Below are 20,202 nucleotides of genomic sequence, written 5' to 3' on the forward strand. Positions count from 1 at the left end.
CTGTCTTAAAACAATAGTAAGGTGCCCATTTAAACATCGACACAGTTTTTGCTGTCTGTAATAGTTCCTCCTGTTCATACAGGCCATGAAGTTGTAATAATAAGGACAAAATCCACACTCCTTATTCCGTGCAAAAATGCATTCTGAAGTTTGACGTAGGCTAATATGAGGCTTTAGTAGTCTGAGTCAAACAAGTAGGAATCTTCCAAAGTAGTCTGTTTAACATGACATTCCCTCTTTGTTATTGTCCCTAAGTAAAGAAGTCTGTGTAAACACAAAGAGGGACGTTCCTACTAAAAACACTGTAATCCACTCAGTTAGTCTAAGTTAGACTGCCGAAGCCTTGAAATTATCTTTAGATAAGGTTTTTAATACATTTGTACAGAGAACGAGGACTGTAGATATTGACCCCCATCACTTACATGGGAAGCACAGTAGGAGACAGTAGCTTAGTAGGATTCTTTTAAGGCAGACTCAAAAATATTGTGAATGTGAATCTTCTGTATATTAGCTGCTACCCTACGTCAAACCATGCCTTGTCTAGTGGATGCCAGCAGCAGCTTTGGCTTTAGTAAAGAACAGAGTACCTAGGTTTAAACTCTTGAGTGGTATCATTTTGTTTTGCTTAAGTTTGACTGCACTTTGCAAAGTGTACTGTAATTCAAGCAAGTATTAAATATGTAATTTTACAATTTTTAAGAAGAGTTCTTGTCGTCTTGTCCTTGTCTTTATCCTCCTCTTCCTCTCCCCCAGGTGGAGCAGATGCGGTACAAGGACTCCCGTATTAAGCTGATGAGCGAGATCCTAAACGGCATCAAAGTCCTGAAGCTGTACGCCTGGGAGAACTCCTTTAAAGACAAGGTCCTGGCAATTCGGCAGAAGGAGCTCAATGTGCTGCGCAAGACAGCCTACCTGGGAGCTCTGTCCACCATGGCCTGGACCAGCGCCCCTTTCTTGGTAGGCTCCGCCCAGAGACAACTGTGGCTGTTTTTTGGTTTGGTGTAAAGATTGGCTTGGAATATCTAAAAAGAGTATTCAACTATTATTCCTAAATTCATATTTCCCCTTTTCTTTCCTTTCCTTTGAGATGAACCACCTATTTGAGCCTTAATAATGTGCTCTACACTTAATTTGAATATTTAAGACCTACTGAAAGCACCAGAGATGACAGGAATCATTTACTGCAAAGCAAAGATGGACAAGCTTAAGTGCAAATGTCATAGCAACATTACACACCGCTTTTCATCAGCTGACTGCCCGTTTACTGACCCAAATCATAAACCTAGAGAAAGGCATGACCTGATCCAGGAGACATTTCTATGCATGTGCCAGCTGCTCTGTTTTTAAATTTTCGCTGGTGTGTTCATCAGTTATCTGCGTCAGGTTGTGTAGGTCACATGCAGGCATTTATTGATTTCCTGGTCATATGTTTAATTTGTCACATAAATAAACACTTTAGCAGCCAAAAGCCATGACTATCACTAGCTGTTGATAATGAGGTCATTGCTGAGTCAGATTAATGTGCAAGTGTGTGTCACATCACAGCGGGGACTGCTGTATATCTCTACAGTAAAATAATAGACCTTGATATTTGAGCGCCCTGTTTGCCGATTTATTTATTTATTTTTCTCCCAGGTTGCCTTGACAACGTTTGCTGTGTATGTGACTGTGGATGAGAACAACATCTTGGACGCGGAGAAGGCCTTTGTGTCTCTCTCGCTCTTTAACATCCTCAGGTTTCCTCTCAACATGCTTCCCCAAGTCATCAGCAGTATCGTACAGGTAAGAGTGTTTCATTTTGCTTTTTTGCCTTCCTTTTCTGCGTGTGTTTGTTTACAGGTTGTTTATTCTGCATCGCAGGCCAGCGTCTCACTCAATCGCATCCAAAATTTCCTGAGTCATGATGAGCTGGATCCAAATTCAGTGGACAGAAAGAGCACAGCTGCAGGTAAAATTAAACACTGCTCCTCCTTTGATTTAAGGTTAAAACAATATGTCCCCCCCCCACCTCCCCACCCTGTCCAGCTTCAGTAAGTGCTTTTTGGGATTTCTGGTGTACAATACCTTCTGATGCAATACCTTGAGAAAATGTGCGTTGTCATCGTATGTCATCATTCCATTGTGCAGACTCAATAGGCTCCTCAAATACAAGGCTTTAGTACAAAGTCCTTGCTTCCAAGTTGTACCTTTCACCCAGTGACTCAGAGCCTGAAGATCTTTTGGATGACTAATGGTTAAGAAACACCTTACAGTCTTTTGTCCTGATCCTTTGTTGCTCAACAGAATTTGCAGTCACGGTTGTCAGTGGGAAATTCACCTGGGCTAAAGAAGATCCTCCTGTTCTGCACAAGTATGTCCTGAAAAGCCAACATTTTATAGGTTTCCACTTGGTTGAAGTATCTGTCTCTCCGTTTCTCCAAGTGTTTGTGTTGTCATACTGTCATACACTATTCTTAAAACAAATTCTTTACTGTGTTTTTGTAGTATTAACGTAATGGTGCCCCAGGGCTCCCTGCTGGCAGTGGTCGGTCACGTTGGCTGTGGGAAGTCCTCCCTAATCTCTGCACTGCTGGGTGAAATGGAGAAACTGGAGGGGGAGGTTTCTATCCGGGTAGGACTTCATTTTATGTTCTGTAAAACATACAAGCAAGTGGCAGGTTATTTTATCCTCTTCATTTTCCCTTTCCCTCCTTTAAAGCTGCACTAATCAATATTTTTATTTTAACAATGGATCAGTTGCCCATGTGTAATGTGGAAGGAGATGCTCGTGGTGATGAACCCATAGGAAATTGCACAATCTGCAGTTCAACTCGGTTCTATTTTTGGCCGCAATTTTACTGTTTTGGTTGAGTCTTGCCGCTCTCGTAGAGTTGTTTCTGTTTTCAGCAATAACAGCACTGATAAACCCACTGCACACTACCTGCCAAGCACCAAACAGAAGACAGACAAAGTTAGTGACTAGCTGGTGAACATAGTGGCGCATTTAACAGCTGAAGCCCAAAGATGCGGGGACACCAAAACAGAACAAAAGGAGAGCTGGATGTATAAATAGGCAACTGTTTGCTAACATGTTTATGACAACTTAAAAGGCATTTGTGTTGTGTTCATAGCTCGTTCCGCTCCGCCCAAGTGGCCAAAGAAATAGTTATTACAGATTTAAAGCTGTTAAATATTTACATGTTGACAAAGGGTCAAATTACTAAGTCATTGCCATAGTGACCACATAGAATTCTGCAGTTCCCATTTCTAACTGATGGTGTTACTGTACCGAGTCCCCTGTGTGACTGCAGAGCATGTAAAATCCAAGGGTAAATGCACCTCCAGATGTATTGCCCACCGTCATATTTAAAACTTGTATTCCATTAACTTTTATTTATATACATGTTATCCATATGAAAGTACCAGCTCTGTTATGCATTGTCACCGTTTGTAAGCATTCACAAAAGACGGAGACCATTCAGCTGGACTTTATTTATATAGCGCTGTATGCACAAGTTAGCACACAAGTGGTACAGAAAAGGGTCAGTGCAGTTCACAAGTAAATGCAAATATCATTGACAAAACAAGCCAGACTCTTAAAAAAGGGATGAAAAAGAAAATAATACCAATGCACAAAATGTTTAAGGTAAAACTCAGATTAGCGAAAATGAAAATAGTACTGCAGGACTAAGAGGTTTTCCTGTTTCATCTGATTAAAGCATTTCAGATTTGTAGTCTGTGCAATGATCTTTACAGAAAAAGCTGAATGAGTATGGAAACTAACAAGTAACTAATGTATTGACTCTACTAGTGGTGTGAAGACCCATAATGATCTCTCTTAAAATAATAATGATAATAATTCATCTGAATCATTTATGTCTTACATGTCTGTTGTTGCTGATAGTAGGGTTGGGCTGAGAGATGATGCCATCGTCCATCCTCCCCCTTCCCCCCTTTCAGTTCTCCATGCTGTAAAACAGAAACTATAACACTGACATATGACTACAGAGTAATTCAAAATGTTAGTATTTAGTAAGTTGTGATATATATTATCATGCTTTTCGGTCTCTAGTTGTAATATGTTGATTCTTGAGTATGGTACAAAATAAGAGGAAGCACTGTCATTGCAGCTTATTGTAACAGGAATAGTTTTTGGAAAATGAACAATTGCACTGACAATATCAATGACATGAGAAAGAATTGACTAGCTTGGAAGATAAGACTGAATGTGAGGACAGTCCTGGGGCTCTGGGATAAGATTGTAATTTACAGGATATACATGTAGACATATCCTGGAGACAAAACACATCACCAGATCTCTTTGGAGGAAGTGGTGTAAAGAGAAGTTTGTCGGCCTCTCTCCTCAGGGATCAGTGGCATACGTACCTCAGCAGGCCTGGATACAGAATGCCACTTTGCGGGACAACATCCTGTTTGGCAATCCCTACAATGAGCAGAAGTACCGCCGTGTTCTGGAAGCCTGTGCCTTAACTCTTGACCTGGAAGTGCTGCCTGGTGGAGACATGACTGAGATAGGCGAGAAGGTACAGAAGAGAAGCACTTTCATTTTCTGTTACCATTTGTGGCTACTGATGTATTACTGACATCTGGCAAATAGCCACGGTGATTAAAGCAATACTGATTATATGTCTCTATCCTGCAGGGCATCAACCTCTCTGGTGGGCAGAGACAGAGGGTGAGTCTGGCCCGAGCTCTGTACAGCGATGCCGACGTCTACCTGCTGGACGACCCACTGTCCGCTGTGGACGCCCACGTGTCCAAACACATCTTTGACAAGCTCATCGGTCCAGAGGGGGTGCTACAGGGCAAGGTGAGGAGAGTTTAAATCCAGGTTTTCATCTTCTTTTTTTACTAAGAAACACATCAGTTTGTGGTATTAAAAGCATGCATAAACAACACTGCAGAGGTCAATAAACCATGTATGGTTAGTAAATATGATAGTTACCTGCTAATTAGCAAATGTTAACGTGCCAACACGTCAGCATGTTAGCATTGTGATGTTCGCATGCTGACATTAAAATTTTGTGTGGCCCACAGCACCACAAAGCTGCAAGCATGGCTGTAGATTCTTGTTTCAATAAAGGAAGTTGTATGTTATCTTTTCACCAGAGAAGAAATTACATCTTTTATCAGTTTATGACTTGTTTGTTTTTCACATTTATGACACCAGTGTCTGATAAGAGGCACTTGAGTTCCTCTGTGACTGGATTCTTTCTCAGCAATTGCAAATATAACACGGAATATGTCATTGTAAAAGGTGCACCTATGTTTGTCTGTGGGTTTGCTTTGACATTGTTATCAGGATTTCCTGCACAGAGAAATTTATGGCGCTCCCCAAAGAGGTTCAAGCGAGCACCAAAGGAAAATCACTTGCGGCAAAATGATCAGAATTGAATAAGCGTTTCAAATCATCTCCGAATGTGTTTTAACATGGCATTTATCAAACAACTGTCAAGCAAGCAGAACATAGATTTAATTACGACGTCTTGACTTCCAGCAGTCACCTCTCCTCTTATCCACATCCACTTTATTTTACACATGCAGCTGCTGCTAGATTTATGAAGCAGCTGCTGTGTTTGTTTGACTAAGCCTGAACGCTCCACCACGAAGCTCGCGATAATGGGAGAGATGACTTCCTGTTGTTTCTCACAATATTAAAGCCATGCTTGAAGTGTGCCGGTATGAGTACTCTTCCCTGCCCTCTCCAGATAAGGTTATGCATAGATTTTGGTCATAAGGTGACTCATTGCCTTTCACTGTACAGGTATTGATCATGCTTACTGTCCCGCAAAGTCACCCCCCAAAGGCTCTTTCCAAGCCATTAAAAAACCTGTTATATGTGTAGTTTGTATGATAACAAGGTTTCTTGTTGTTTTAGACACGGATTTTAGTGACACATGGCATCAGCTACCTGCCTCAGGTGGATAACATAATAGTGATGGTGGAGGGCAGGGTGTCGGAGATGGGCTCCCACCAGGAGCTGCTCAAACAGAACGGAGCCTTTGCAGAGTTTCTCAGGAACTACACCCTGGAGGACATCATAGAAGAGGATGAGACCACTGGTAGAGCGTCTCTTCCTCCACTCTTATGTTACATTTTATATCCTATCAGAATCTCATACTGTAGCTTCTTTGAAGAAAGCTGTATAACATACTGTTTTATAATACTTTAACAGAGAGCATAATCGAAGATGGCGAAATGTTTCCTGATGATGCCCTTAGCAACCACATGGACATGGTGGACAATGAGCCTGTGGTCAATGAAGCAAGGAGACAATTCATTAGGTAGAAGAAATGTTTTTTAGATTGTAGTTTATTTCGAACTAACTATAAGGCTAGATATTGTAATTAAATTTTTTCATACATTCCGCCCTTTTCTGTTAGATTAATGCAGTGGCTCTTAAATCTTTTCTGTCAGCCGAAATAAGGTCAACCACCCCCACTTCAGCAAAAGTGGATTTTATTTTTATTAATCATTAACATTGAAAAATAACAAAAGATTCAGGTTATCACAATGGCCTTGCTTGCATCAGAGCCCTTTCTTTGGTTTTTGCCACAACAACAGATGCAATTGCAACTTTAGGTCTGCTTAGATCTCCATGCTCCAGGCAATGCGCCCCCCAGTTTGAGAACTGCTGGATTAATGAATAAAATTCAGAGTAGCCATTTCACTGAACAGCCACTGACTGGATAGTTTTAATTTGGTCATTTAACACAGATATAGGAGACATATTCTTGAGGGCTCTTCTGGTGGAATTTTTTGTAAATGGATCTTCCAAGTAAGTGCCACGCTTTGACATAATTCTTTTCTGTCCTTAAAGGCAGATCAGCATCATTTCAGCAGACGGAGAGAACCCCAGAACCCGTTCAGTGAGGAGACACGGCTGCAGCCAGAGGAAGCACTCAGAGTCACAAGAGAAGAAGAAACCACGTGAGCTGGAGAAACTCATCCAGGCAGAGATCGCGGAGACGGGCAGGGTCAGTCCATCAACCAAATATCTTTAACTGTCCATTTCTATCTCTTAGGCCTCTAGTTCGTTTAAAATTTTTTCAAGTTTAGTTTGCCACAGAGATAGAATCTGGTACTAACACACTACAGAGATGGGTCTGTTTAAAATGTTAAACTGTGGTGGCTTGTCAGGAATAAGCTAGTCATGTCATACATTTTAATCAGAACAATTTTTTTTTCCTATTTTCATTAATTTACTTCACTAATTATGTTATTACTGAGTTTGTAATGTAAGCAAATATCATATGTAAGCAAATATTCATCCGTCTTATCTATTATTTCAGGAGGCATTGCACCATATTAGACGGATAAAATAAAACCTAGACTCATAAAAACATCTTTATAAAAGAAGTGGATGTAGTCTCCGGGTCAGAAAAGTGAAACCTGCATTCTTTTTAATGACCAGCGGGGGGCTGCAGGTTGCAGAAAGAAGCCTGATTGTATAGAAGTCTATGAGAAAATGACCCTACTTCCCACTTGATGTATTACCTCAGTAGTGAGTTTATGGTCTCAATCGTTAGTTTCCTTTGGAGGAAAATAGATGATAAAGCATAGTATCCTTTAGGGCGTGGCTACCTTGTGGTTGATGCATATCCTGCCCGAGTTCAACCCTCTCATCCAAATACAGCCACTTATGGTTTGAAAAAACCAAGATGGTGACAGCTAACGTGCCAAACTGGAGGCTTCAAAACGGGAGTCCATAAACCAATGGATGACATCACGGTGGCTGCATCCACTTCTGTAATATAGTCTATGCGAAATGTTCATAACATATTACTTCCCTTGTAAGCATTTCAAATCATAGATGCATCATGCTGCAGACAGATCCAATCACATTTACCTGAGTTACAGATGGCACCGAATTTGTACTTCTCTGTCATTATATCCACAAACAATAGACAGTTCCTCTCAATCTCTATCACTAAATACAATATCTCTATAATAAAAGCCTTTGTCATTGAGGCTTTTTGAGCTGACCTCGACCGAACTCAGTCTGTTAACTCTTCTGTCATTGCTAACCAGGTGAAAACAAAGGTGTACCTGGAGTACGCCAAGGCGGTGGGAGCTCTGCTGTCAGTGTTTATCTGTTTCCTGTACGGCTGCCAGAACGCCGCTGCCATCGGAGCAAACATCTGGCTCAGCCAGTGGACCAATGACGCCTCAACAAATCAGACCAAGGAGAATGTTCATATGAGGGTGGGGGTGTACGCAGCGCTGGGCATTGCACAAGGTAAGAAACACTTAAGTATCACAGTAAGCTCTGAATGAAGCACTAGGTTAAAGTTAAACCTCATGCATTTATAGTTGTATATAAACAACTTAGTGGAAACTGTTTGGTAAAGAGGTACTGAAATTATTTTTCAATCTGAATAGCTTCTTTAACTATGCCGCTTCCACCCACACAGCTCCTTGTTGCATTAAAAATTAACTGAATGTGTTCGCTTTGCAGCCAGTTAAAATGTTTTTATACTGTAAGCTCACTGAAGAGATGATTTGTTCTAGAATCTGCAAAACACACACCCAAAGGCCCAGCATCACATCCGTGTAACAGTTACTATGCTCTGTTATTGTTTAGTGGTTGTGGTCATAGAGGATGTATAACATAATGTTTTCCTGCTATTCCTTTCACAGTGAACTGTTACCTTTGCATCTTAACATTCAGGACAGATGCTGCCTGTGTCTACTAGTAATCCCATTGCTTTCTCATTCCACAATAAAATCGTCCTCTCCGTTATCTTTTTTTCCCTCACTCCTGCTCTGGTTTAACCCCACCCCAGGTATCCTGGTCATGATCTCTTCCTTCACACTAGCCATGGGGAACATCGGTGCAGCCAAGAAGCTGCACAATAACCTGCTTGTCAACAAACTTCACACACCCCAGTCTTTCTTTGATACCACACCAATAGGACGCATCATCAACCGCTTCTCCAAGGACATCTACGTCATAGACGAGGCTCTTCCAGCCACTGTGCTCATGTTCCTGGGCACCTTCTTCGTTTCTCTCTCCACCATGATAGTTATCATTGCCACCACTCCCATCTTTGCCATTGTCATAGCACCCCTGGCTTTAATATACGTCTTTGTCCAGGTACTTGGGGAAATGTTGCTCATGTGCCAGATGATGCTATCTGTTCCTCTTTTCTTTCCAAAACTGTGACCCTCCCTCTTCCTGAAATGGAATGCTGCATGCATGTTTTTAACCTTCCAGTATGGTCTTTTGTCTCTCGGTACGCTGTGATGTTGTCCGTGATGAGCATCTGCCGTTGTGATTATCTCCTTTCTATCATAAATTCACTTTGCTCTCTTTGCAGTAAAAGCACTTCCTGTCCTGCCTGCCGGCTACTTCCACACCCTTCCACACACACACACACACACAGACACACACTCATAAAGACATACTGTCATGTTGATCAATACAGTGGGGCCCAATATGCACACAGTATAATGTAATGTAATGTAATGTAAAACCTGATCTGTTTGGAACCTAAAGCAATGTTACTCAGTCTTTAGTGATCTATAACCTCCCTCTAGTGGTGGACCAATCCTTAATACAACTAAACTACTTAATTCAGTGGATCCTTTTTGTAGGCTAGCCTTGTTTTAGTAATTGCACAAGTAACCTTTATGGACAATAGTGTGCGACATATGCATGTGGGTGAAATGTTTTGGGGGTTTAATGGATAAAACTGAGTTCTCAATTGAAATAGTAAAAGGGTAGTGTATGTATGTATGTATGTATGTATGTAACAGATTATCTTTTAAGAAAATTTCTCACTTTTCTTCAATTTAAGCCCTTCAAAGGTATTGAGATATCTCAAACAGTATTTAAATATTTAATATTATTTTACGCAGTGCCAGCTATAAAAGACAATAATGACACTTCTTCAGATCCGGACGCAAGACAACAACAAACCTTAAAAACGAGGCACAAAGACACAAAGAATATTAAAACACAAACCACAAGAAACATGATAATAGAAATGACTACAGAAAAGATGTATTTTAGGCAATTTTAACTTTGTCTTCTTTTCAGTCTCATTAAAAAAAAGAAAGAAGCCACAATCAAGTACTGAATGTGACTTTGTGAAAGCTGCACGGACGGTCATTAGACATTAGGAACGGCTCCTCATCCATTTAACGCAGGTGTTGTTGTGTTGTCACACTTGACCCCTCCCCTCCCCCTCCCCCCTTCTCACAGGTGTGCTGTTGTTGGTTAACTGCCTGTTGTGCCGGGCCTACAGTATGCTGCAGGCTGCCAAGCTCATGCACCACAACCTGCTTCAGGGGGTCCTGCGAGCTCCGCAGGCCTTCTTCGAGAGCACCCCCACTGGGCGGTTACTAAACCGCTTCAGCAAAGACATCGATACTATAGACTCCCACATCCCTGACAATATTGACATATGGATGCGCACTTTCTGGTACACACTGAATGTGCTGCTCATATGCTCTGCCCTCACCCCAATGTTCCTCATAGTCATAGTCCCATTAATGGTGTTCTATTGGTGGGTTCAGGTAAATAGGAAACAAGTCTGCTAACTTATTAATACAACATGCATGTCTGCGAGTGTTGTTGAATGTGTGTGCGAGGTAGACTTTTGCATTTGTTGTAAACGTTGATCACTGCTGTTCTAGTGCTGTAGGTGCAGTGTAGTTTGGTCTTTGCTAGTCCAGTAGTCATACAGTAGCTTAGGGGCTCGGTGCCCAGTCTGCACTTTAAGACTGTGGAGGCTCTAGTAAGCAGCCCCACTTGGTTCAGTTGGTTACACCAATAATCTTTAAAGGTACTATGTGTAAGATTTGGCCCGAATGTTTAAAACATTCAAAAAATGAAATAACATGATCAACAGAAAGAAAGAGTCCTGTGGTGTAATACCCCTTGTAATTCTCAACCTCTCACTCCTCTGCTACCTTTTTGTCTCCTGCCACCATTTGGCAGCGCTCATGTTAAACTAAACAGAAAAGGCCGGGGTAGGTACAGCCGCAAGCAAATCTGTCAAGAAAACACACTAATAGGCTATTATAAACAACATAAATGATATATGATATAAATGATCTGATTCTGATAAATAATGGTAAATGTTATATAGCGCCTTTCTAGTCTTCCAACCACTCAAAGCTCTTTATACTGCATATCACATTCACCCCTTTCACACACTGATGGCACAGCCTTTGGAAGCAATTTGGGGTTCAGTATTAAATTCAGTATTAATTTAAAAAAAATTTAATTACATACTTGTTCTACATATTTGTCAGCTGTGTCTAAACAGAGTGACAGAGAGGAGCTGTCACACTCAGGCAGGAGAGATCCTCTCCCCACAGATCATCACACAAGGCCATGGCCCTTTAACGTCATTGCTTCAGAAGAAGCGGCGGCCGCTTACACAGGAAGACCTAAAAGGCTTAATTCATTAGGTTATTACAATGTTAAGCTCTAACGTTACATGTGATCAGAAAAGAGCAGAGGAGCAGAATCATTGAGGGAGTAGCGTGGCTGAGGGGTTGGAGGGGGAGAAGTGTTACCTCCTATTTGTTTGCAGCATGTGGCCAGGAATTACACATTTTGCCTTTTTAAGGTTATGCTATGAAACAAAACATGCAACAGCTAAATTTGAATTCTGTTTTTTGGCTATTTGAAATTCTAGTTTGTTAATTTCCAGAGGCAGGGCTGCTCTGGAGGCAGACATAATCTCACTAGTCATACTGTATGTTTAGATTCATTGTACTAACTGAAAGAAGCTATCTACAGCAGGTCATATCCGGGTAAACTCTTTGTTTTCCACACAGTCTTTTTCTAACCATACTTGCTGATCTGCAAAGATCTTAAGTGCCAAGAGGGACCTCTTTGCCAGTCCTCGCATTGAGGTTTAATGAGGTTATCCCTGCCTCAGGAGCAGCTCTGTCTGTCAGAGACTGTGTCGTCAGCGCCAGGTGAACTGAAGCTGAAGAACAGCAGTTGTTAATGTAGTGTGCGTGGTGTTCACATGACTGCAGTATAGATTTTCTCTTTTTTTTTAACTGATAACACTAATAAGGCAAATTCCAAATCAAAAATTATTGCTAGTGTTTTGTGGGATTTAGAGTAATGTGATTATAATATCTGATTTTGGCTGGTTGTGTTCATATAGTATTATGTTGAGATTCAGAGCTTGTAAGTGTAGGTAGTAAAAGTATTTTAAAGGCCATTTTACATTTGATAATACACAGTGTAGTGATCAAAACACACTGGACCTCGAGATGGCACTGTTTGGGATATTTTTGCTATTACATCTGGTTAAAGGGGTACTCCACCAATTTTACACTTGAAATTCTGTTTACTTGTCACAAGGAATACTAATCAGCCTGTTAAAACAGTTGTATAATGTCTTGTGTGGGGCTCTGGAAGGAGCTTTCCAAATTTTGTACAGAATGACTTGTAAAGAGTGATGGTTATCTCAGTTTGGGGCTTGAGACCTACATCTTCAACAGAAAGTCTGTATTATAAACTGGAGGTTTGGAGTTTGAGAGGATCCTGTGTCTTTGGTGCTCGACACATTATACGGACTAAAGTGCCAGAAATCTCAGCCTCTTCTCCCTAGGTTTTTCCTTTTAGTTTTGTGATTCCCCCAACTTTACAGAAGTGAAATGCTAAATCGCTGGAGTAGCCCTTTAACCCCACTGGGTAGAGATAATGCAACGTTGGAAATCTGGCAAACCAAATTAGTTAAAGTTAACGAATCAAACCGTTCATCAATCACTAAATCAGTAGAACATTTCATAAACAATAACCTCACAGGCTTCACGGTAAATCAGACAACAGAAGAACAAAAGAGATAAAAACACATTTAAACATCTTTTAAACATGTCCTAAACACACTTACACCAATGAATGAGTTAAATTTAAAAAACAAACAGTCTTGACATAAAATCATCAGTCACGAGTCAATTATAAGATTGTACAGGTAATCATTGAAGTGGTTTTAGAGCAGAGATTCATGTGGTGGTCGCCTTTAACATTTTTACTACCTGGACCTCTAAATGATTCATATCAGCGGTACTAACACACACACATGTTGTTCTCATGGCTTTGTCATGGCATCCGTCCTGCATGGCCTGCGTCTGTGCTGCATCATTTGTCTATAATCTTACTGTCGGAGGGTCTGCTTTTTCAATGATACGTGTCGAAATTCTGCAAATGAAAGCCAAACCGCTCACTATATCAAAATGATATAGATACTAAGGAAAACTAAACTTTTAACATTTTCAAACTTTTTCTGTTTTTGTTAGACATATATTTGATTTTATTGTGTGATTAAAAAAACAAAACATCTGCAGTTGAACATTGCCAGTGCTTTAGCCCCTGTTGATAGCACACACTTTATTTACTGTACAAAAATAGACAAGTTATTACGCAACAATGATTGGTCTGTTTACATGCCGCGTAGAGAGTCAGACATTCCCGAGGTTAATGCAGGAGAGCTGATTTGCATGTAGTCTTTGAACTCACCTCCTCTGAGGAGCTTATGTAATGTTAGCTGGCATCCTATCAAATATTTTTAAATTGGAATATGAAATGAGCACTGCAGGTGTTTTGTTCACACAGGCTTTCTTTATTGCTGTGCATGCGTGCAAGTGTGTGTGTGTGTGTGTGTGTGTGTGTGGGCTCGTCTGTGTGCATCGGAATTGTTTTTGAATATCTGACCATCTGTGACATCTTGTTCAGTTGTAATGTTGTGTTTGTTTCTCTCCCCCTCAACCCCTGTAGAGATTTTACGTTGCCACGTCTCGGCAGCTAAAGCGTCTGGAGTCAGTCAGCCGCTCTCCCATATACTCCCATTTCTCTGAGACTGTCACTGGCTCTAGTGTAATCCGAGCCTATGGCAGACACTCTACCTTTGTTCTGATGAGTGATAAGAGAGTGGATGACAACCAAAAGAGTTACTACCCTGGTATAGTGTCCAACAGGTAGGTGTCCTGTTTCAGCTCAGCAGAACAGCAGCTGTGTTCCTGTAATATTGAAAAGACTTGGTGGTGAGATGTTTAAGGCCTCTGGAGGAATAGTTTGACATTTTAAAAAATACATATTTATATATATATATATATATATAATTCACTTTTTGCCGTGAGTTAGATGGAGAGATTGATAACAGTCATATCTGTACGGTAATTATAAAGCTACAGGGCAGCTGGTTAGCTGAGCTTGGCTTAGCACAAAGACGGGCAAACAGGGAAACAGCTAGCCTGGCTTTGTGCAAATATAACAATAGCCACCTACAAAAACTGAAGTGTGAAAATGACTATTTGCGGTTTCACGGGGTGGGGGTGTTATATGGAGGGCTATTTCTTGTCCAGTCAGTCATTTTCTGGAGTTTCCGCTTTTTACCTGGCAATGTCATGGTGATGACAAGTCGCCAGGAAGACACTGTTTCCCGTCAAGAAATAGTGTTCCATATAACCCCCATAAACAACAGCTTTTCACTGTTACACTTCTTTAAGGGGTTTGTGGATGTTGAACAAATAATAAATAACATGCTAAATAGTGAGCTTCAGAGGTGCTGTTAGTTAGATCATATAGAATGTCGTCTCAATCTTCTCATCAAACTTAAGCAAAATGTCAAACTATTTCTTTTAGACACTGAGTGTCGTTGTTGGTTTATCAAGGCCACTATCGGTATGGATGAGAAGCAACCAGATCATTAAATAAGGGCGTCAATGGTCATTTGGTGCTAATGATCGTTCATTAAACTGCAAAACAATTTTACATTAAAGGTTAAAAGCCTCTCAACAGCGTTTTAAAAATCAGCCCTCCTTTTGAGGATTTTAGTCAAAATGTCAGCATCAATTCAGGTTTACATGACATCGCAAATTTGACTCCAGCTGGCTTTTATCAAAACACAAACGTGGCATAATTCAAAATGCAAATGAGTAGGAGCATTTTCATTTCATTACATTTGCAAAAATATCTTCATAGTTCAACCTCAAATAAAAAAACCTTGTTTGCATTTCCATGATGGTTCCTACCAAAAGATACCATGGGGGTAAGAGAGGCAAAAGACTGAATATTGGTGAGTCTAGCTTTCTCAGGACGAGGGGCCCACTTACTTTTTAGTGGATGGTGATACATTACACTCTTGCATTGTGCAGGCCTGCCATCAACAACTGTGTACTTTAGCCTATTAGGCTGGGGTTGGTAATCAAGCAAACTCCATCACACCATCTCAGTAGGCCTGATCACAGACATTTTGACTGTTCATGACAGGAAAAGCACAAGTGTCACTGAAACCATTAACAAGTAAGCCATGCTACTGAGTCAGCTGGCACAATATCAGTGCCATGGAACTGGAAGAGTGAAATATAATACAGCCATGATTATTAGTTACACCTGTGTTTTTTCTGCTATGTCATATTAAAATAAATAATAATTGATTAGCATGTAAAAGCAAACTAGTCGTTATTTTATTTGTGACATTCGTATGTAATCAGTGAGGTGTTTTCAATTCGCAATCAAAACGCTAACTGTGACAGCACTAATATAGGTGTGACCAGAAGTACAACATGAAAATAAGTTACTTGGTGCTATTTATCCTTTAGTTTAAAGTTTTTGCATATTTATACCCACAGCTGAGTTCCTCAGTTGTACATTAGGCTTGACTTCTTGTAACTGTAACCCTGCTGTAACACTGTCAAACAGGTGGCTCGGAGTGCGTATTGAGTTTATTGGGAACTGCATCGTGTTGTTTGCTGCTCTGTTTGCTGTGACTGGAAAGGAGAGTCTGAACCCCGGCCTTGTGGGTCTGTCAGTGTCCTACGCTTTACAGGTATGGTGCAATGTATCTACTGTAAAATGATCAATCTGTAGCGTTTAACTGTGTATAAAAGAGATGACGTAAATCAGCAGCTGAGCTTAGTTTTGTTTATAAGTCCTAGCATAGATAGTAAGTTATGTCAATAACTTACTATCTATGCTAGTTATGTCAATAACTTACCACTAATTACTTATATTTTAAAATGCTTAGGATTGAGTCAGTTATACCCACGCTCTTCTTTATGTTGACATTGAAAATAAATTATAATTTAATAACTTAGTGTTTTTCACTTTGGGCTGCAGTAATCATATTTTTTAATATTAGCAATGGGTAACGTCACTATGGCTAATGTAACATGGGTCACTCATTCATTATGACCAACTCGCAGAGAACTAGCACACAGTTCTTCAGTTTAACTCAGTATAAGGAGTCTTTTAGCCTCTCTTTCAATAGCTCATTGTAGCAGCTGCAAACTCCACTCTCCTAAACCTCATTTCTTACAGCAAGCAGCTTTGATAAACACATTGTGCCCACCACCAAACAACAGACAAACTTAGTTACTAGCTGGTGAACATTGTGCAGCTAAAGAACCAGATATTTTTCATAGCAGTCCAAAAAGAAGTAAAAGGAGACTAACATTTGCCATGTCTCCAGAAACATGACTCCAAATGAATGCAATTGTAGCTATTCACAATATCAACTTTTTCACTGTTTTATGCCATTTTATAGATCAAACCACTAGTCAAGAAAATAATCGTTGAAAATAATTGTTAGTTCCAGCCCTAACCTACTGAACCCTAACAGGTAGCATATGCTCAGGGTGAAATGGCTATAAAATACATTGGTGATTCTTAACCAACCTCCACAGCCTTGTTACAGATGAACTCATATACCCCTTCATGGACGCCACCCAACATGTTCCAAGTGTGTTCATTTGATCAGCAGAAAAATTACTAGATTTTATTTAACACCATTAATTAAATGGACATTGTTATGAAACTTTTTTTTTCATACAATTGAATTGTTACCATTTTTCTGGTCAGGCTTGTATTTGTACTACTACACAGTAGAATGACAGAAGTTTTAACCATATTCATAATGTATATTTTTTCAAATTAGTTAAGCTACTCCACAGTCTTTCCACATATCTCCAGGCAACAGCAGAAGTACCTACTGAAGATCACTGAAATACATTACATCGCTTTGAAAAACCTTTTAAACAACACTCTAATATTGTTTTTGTAGGTGACTATGTCTCTGAACTGGATGGTGCGGATGTCTTCAGATCTGGAGAGCAACATAGTAGCAGTGGAGAGAGTGAAGGAGTACTCTGAGACCAAGCCAGAGGTGTGTGTGTGCGTGCGTGCGTGCATGCATGCATGCGTGTGTGAGATAGCTGAAGTTGGACCGTGCATTCATTTGCTATCAAAAGTAAAATAGCGTTGGCTTTGTGCTGCAGTTAAAAAGTAGGAATTTACCCACATTCCACAAAACTGTGCTGCTGCCAAGACATGTTCTCAAACAACACAGGACCTATAAACCATAACTAGATCCAGAAATGGTACCTGGTGCCAACAAGGCCCCCTCTGTTGCCAAAGACAAACAGGGCATTGTACTGTACACAGTGTACTTTTTCAGTAGCCATTGCAGTATGTGCCCCTTCTATAGCTGGTATAGCTGTTAGTGAAATCCTTTATTTGAAGCATCCAGTGTCTCCCAGAGGTGAAATAAATGTTTGGCAGCTCTGAGTGTTTTTAGAGTGATAAACAAATCAGTTCTGCTGAAAGCCAAGCGAGCTAATGACTTGTTCAGAAAGTTTTCCTAGTCAGAAATGCTGCGTTTGTGTTCACAGGCCCCCTGGGAGGTGGAGGACAAGAAGCCCCCACCCGAATGGCCCATGGAGGGGAACGTGGAGTTCCGCGACTACAGCGTTCGGTACAGAGAGGGACTGGACCTCGTCCTAAAGAAACTCTCACTGAGCGTCAAAGGAGGAGAGAAGGTGGGGAGAGTGCGATGAGGCCATCCACAAGTAATAATGAATCAAGAGGGTGGCTTTACTAATCACAGCTCTGTATGTACAGATTGGTATCGTTGGTCGCACAGGGGCCGGCAAGTCCTCCATGACGCTCTGCCTCTTCCGATTGCTGGAAGCTGCAGCAGGAGAGATCACCATTGATGAGGTGAAGATATCTGAGATCGGCCTGCACGACCTGAGGTCCCAACTCACCATCATACCACAGGTACACAACACATTCACACACAGATTCCTCACAAGACGAGGGATAGAAAAAGCCTTTGACAGATATCAAATTCTAAAGCAACAGTTGCTTTTGACCTGGAGCTTCTGATAGCAATATTTTGTGCTGTTAATCTTTATCACAGTATTATCACATACTGTATTTCTTGGCAGGGTTAAAGCAGCGTTTCTGAAATAGCATTCAGGCAGCAGTTGTCTATTTCTCTCAGACTCGAGCAAATGAAATATGAATGGAAAATTTTACTGCTGACATATTTCAGTTAAATATAAAATGTAAATGTTTTTTTTATCAGCAGCTTATATCCCCATAATATATTGTTTCTGCTTTTAAAGGATTAGTTTGATGTTTTGGTTAATTTGTCTTTTTCTGCTACAGGAGCCTGTGCTGTTCTCAGGCACGCTGAGGATGAACCTGGACCCCTTTGAGAGGTACAGTGATGATGAGGTGTGGAAAGCTCTGGAACATTCTCACCTCCACAGGTTTGTCAGCAACCAGCCGGCAAAACTGGACCTGGAGTGTTCAGAGGGAGGAGAGAACCTCAGGTAGGCTCACAGGAAAAAGACCCAGTAAAGCAGCGTTTGAGTGAATAGTTGTTGTCGGTAGAGTAGTCTGCTGTGCTTCATGTATTGCGTTCTGTTGGATCTACAGTGTTGGCCAGAGGCAGCTGGTGTGTTTGGCTCGTGCTCTCCTGAGGAAGACGAGGATCCTCATCCTGGATGAAGCTACAGCTGCGATCGACCTGGAGACAGATGATCTCATCCAGTCCACCATTCGGACTCAGTTTGAAGACTGCACCGTCTTTACCATCGCACACAGACTCAACACAATCCTGGATTACACAAGGTTCAATATATATCTATTAATACTTGCTTTAAAGGAAACATCCAAATTCATGGCCCTGCCAATGATGCATTGAATTTAATGAAATGCAACATGGTAGTATGAAGGTGGAATTTCCCTTCAAATGCATGGATCTACATGCATTTAGCCATTATAGCATTGTTATGAAAACTATGCAGACTGTAAATGAATCATTCTCTTGTCTCTGTTCTTGCAGAGTGCTGGTGTTGGACAAGGGACAGGTAGCAGAGTTTGACACTCCTTCAAACCTCTTATCAAAGAGAGGAATATTCTACGGCATGGCCAAAGATGCAGGACTGACACAGTAGAACCGCCTTTTGTCCCAATGTTACAAACCAGGGTTGAGGATCAGCTCAGCTCAGTCGGAATTTCAAACCTGGCAGTGGAACTGAAGAGTACCTCTTTTTCAGGGCACTTACTGCTGGTTTTCAATTAAGCATGAACTCCTTTGCACACTTAGATCAATTAGCAGTTGCAAACAGTTGTGTTTGTCTGAACCCACATCAGGCTATTTACATACACTTCTGTGATTGTTTTAAGTTTCTGGCAATGACTGAATTGTTCTGGGTTGCAATCAATGGCCCTTTGGGATCAAAAGAGGAAAAATACAAGCCATATGTGTAACTTCTAGTTGATTCAAGTGTGCTCTTTAGTGCCTTCTGCCAGTGGGATGAAGAAAGCCAGTGAATGTATAATTTTCTAATCGGCTATCTGCTGCTCAACAAACATCAACAACAAAGGAGGAACTTTTTTATTTTATTTTTTCTACAAAGAAAAATACTGTGCCACTGTACTTTCCTCATTAGAAAAAAACATACACTTTTGTGATAAACCCACCTATTTTTGTACTGTATCATTATTTAAGCTACTTTTTAAAGAATTGTCTCATGTAGGGAAGTTTGCAGTTAAATATGTGATTCTTTTGTGAACCAAATCTATAAAAACTTGAATTCTGTACCACCAAAATATGAAATGTAATAATGCCTTTATTAAAAAAAGGAAGACCAATCCATGTGTGCTGTCTTGAAATTAGCCATTGTAAGAAGTAATAGATTTGTTAACGCCATGATTTTACATGGACAGTTTAGTAGTCACTAGAAGTAACTTGCAGTCTGTGAAAAGAGTTGTATTAGGTCTTCAGGGTTGTGAACGCCTGGGTGTAGAGACTAAACATTCTTAACAGAAAGTCTTTTTTACGAAGTCGGGGGCAAGACATTTAGGCTGACTTTACGTGATGTCGGTAGAATGAGAAGAACATATTTGGAGCAGAACTGAATCTAGATTCAAACAGC

General features: G+C 40.6%; 1 protein-coding gene across 8 annotated transcripts in view; it reads left to right on the forward strand.

The window, feature by feature from the left end:
* abcc3 (ATP-binding cassette, sub-family C (CFTR/MRP), member 3) overlaps positions 1 to 19,918 on the forward strand; it is a 53,996-nt gene extending 34,078 nt beyond the window's left edge. The window contains exons 12-31 of one of the 8 annotated variants that reach the window (XM_038735422.1): positions 754 to 957; positions 1,636 to 1,782; positions 1,861 to 1,948; positions 2,284 to 2,350; positions 2,485 to 2,611; positions 4,347 to 4,523; positions 4,643 to 4,810; positions 5,879 to 6,062; positions 6,176 to 6,284; positions 6,821 to 6,977; positions 8,032 to 8,239; positions 10,208 to 10,521; positions 13,751 to 13,950; positions 15,677 to 15,803; positions 17,037 to 17,138; positions 17,644 to 17,790; positions 17,873 to 18,031; positions 18,425 to 18,591; positions 18,698 to 18,892; positions 19,107 to 19,918. In XM_038735422.1, the coding sequence (XP_038591350.1) occupies positions 754 to 957; positions 1,636 to 1,782; positions 1,861 to 1,948; positions 2,284 to 2,350; positions 2,485 to 2,611; positions 4,347 to 4,523; positions 4,643 to 4,810; positions 5,879 to 6,062; positions 6,176 to 6,284; positions 6,821 to 6,977; positions 8,032 to 8,239; positions 10,208 to 10,521; positions 13,751 to 13,950; positions 15,677 to 15,803; positions 17,037 to 17,138; positions 17,644 to 17,790; positions 17,873 to 18,031; positions 18,425 to 18,591; positions 18,698 to 18,892; positions 19,107 to 19,218 (3,159 nt within the window). In that variant the 3' untranslated portion in view covers positions 19,219 to 19,918. Of the gene's footprint in view, positions 1 to 753; positions 958 to 1,635; positions 1,783 to 1,860; positions 1,949 to 2,283; positions 2,351 to 2,484; positions 2,612 to 4,346; positions 4,524 to 4,642; positions 4,811 to 5,878; positions 6,063 to 6,175; positions 6,285 to 6,820; positions 6,982 to 8,031; positions 8,240 to 8,786; positions 9,098 to 10,207; positions 11,270 to 13,750; positions 15,804 to 17,036; positions 17,139 to 17,643; positions 17,791 to 17,872; positions 18,032 to 18,424; positions 18,592 to 18,697; positions 18,893 to 19,106 lie in introns of those variants that run through there. The other 7 variants (XM_038735423.1, XR_005446996.1, XM_038735424.1 and 4 more) reach the window with 7 other exon arrangements.
* The last annotated feature ends 284 nt before the right edge of the window (positions 19,919 to 20,202 follow it).

The sequence above is a fragment of the Micropterus salmoides genome, unplaced genomic scaffold (assembly GCF_014851395.1).
Source record: "Micropterus salmoides isolate LMB-PRFRI ecotype aquatic unplaced genomic scaffold, ASM1485139v1 Ms_hic_scaffold_21, whole genome shotgun sequence".
Lineage (NCBI taxonomy): Eukaryota > Metazoa > Chordata > Actinopteri > Centrarchiformes > Centrarchidae > Micropterus > Micropterus salmoides.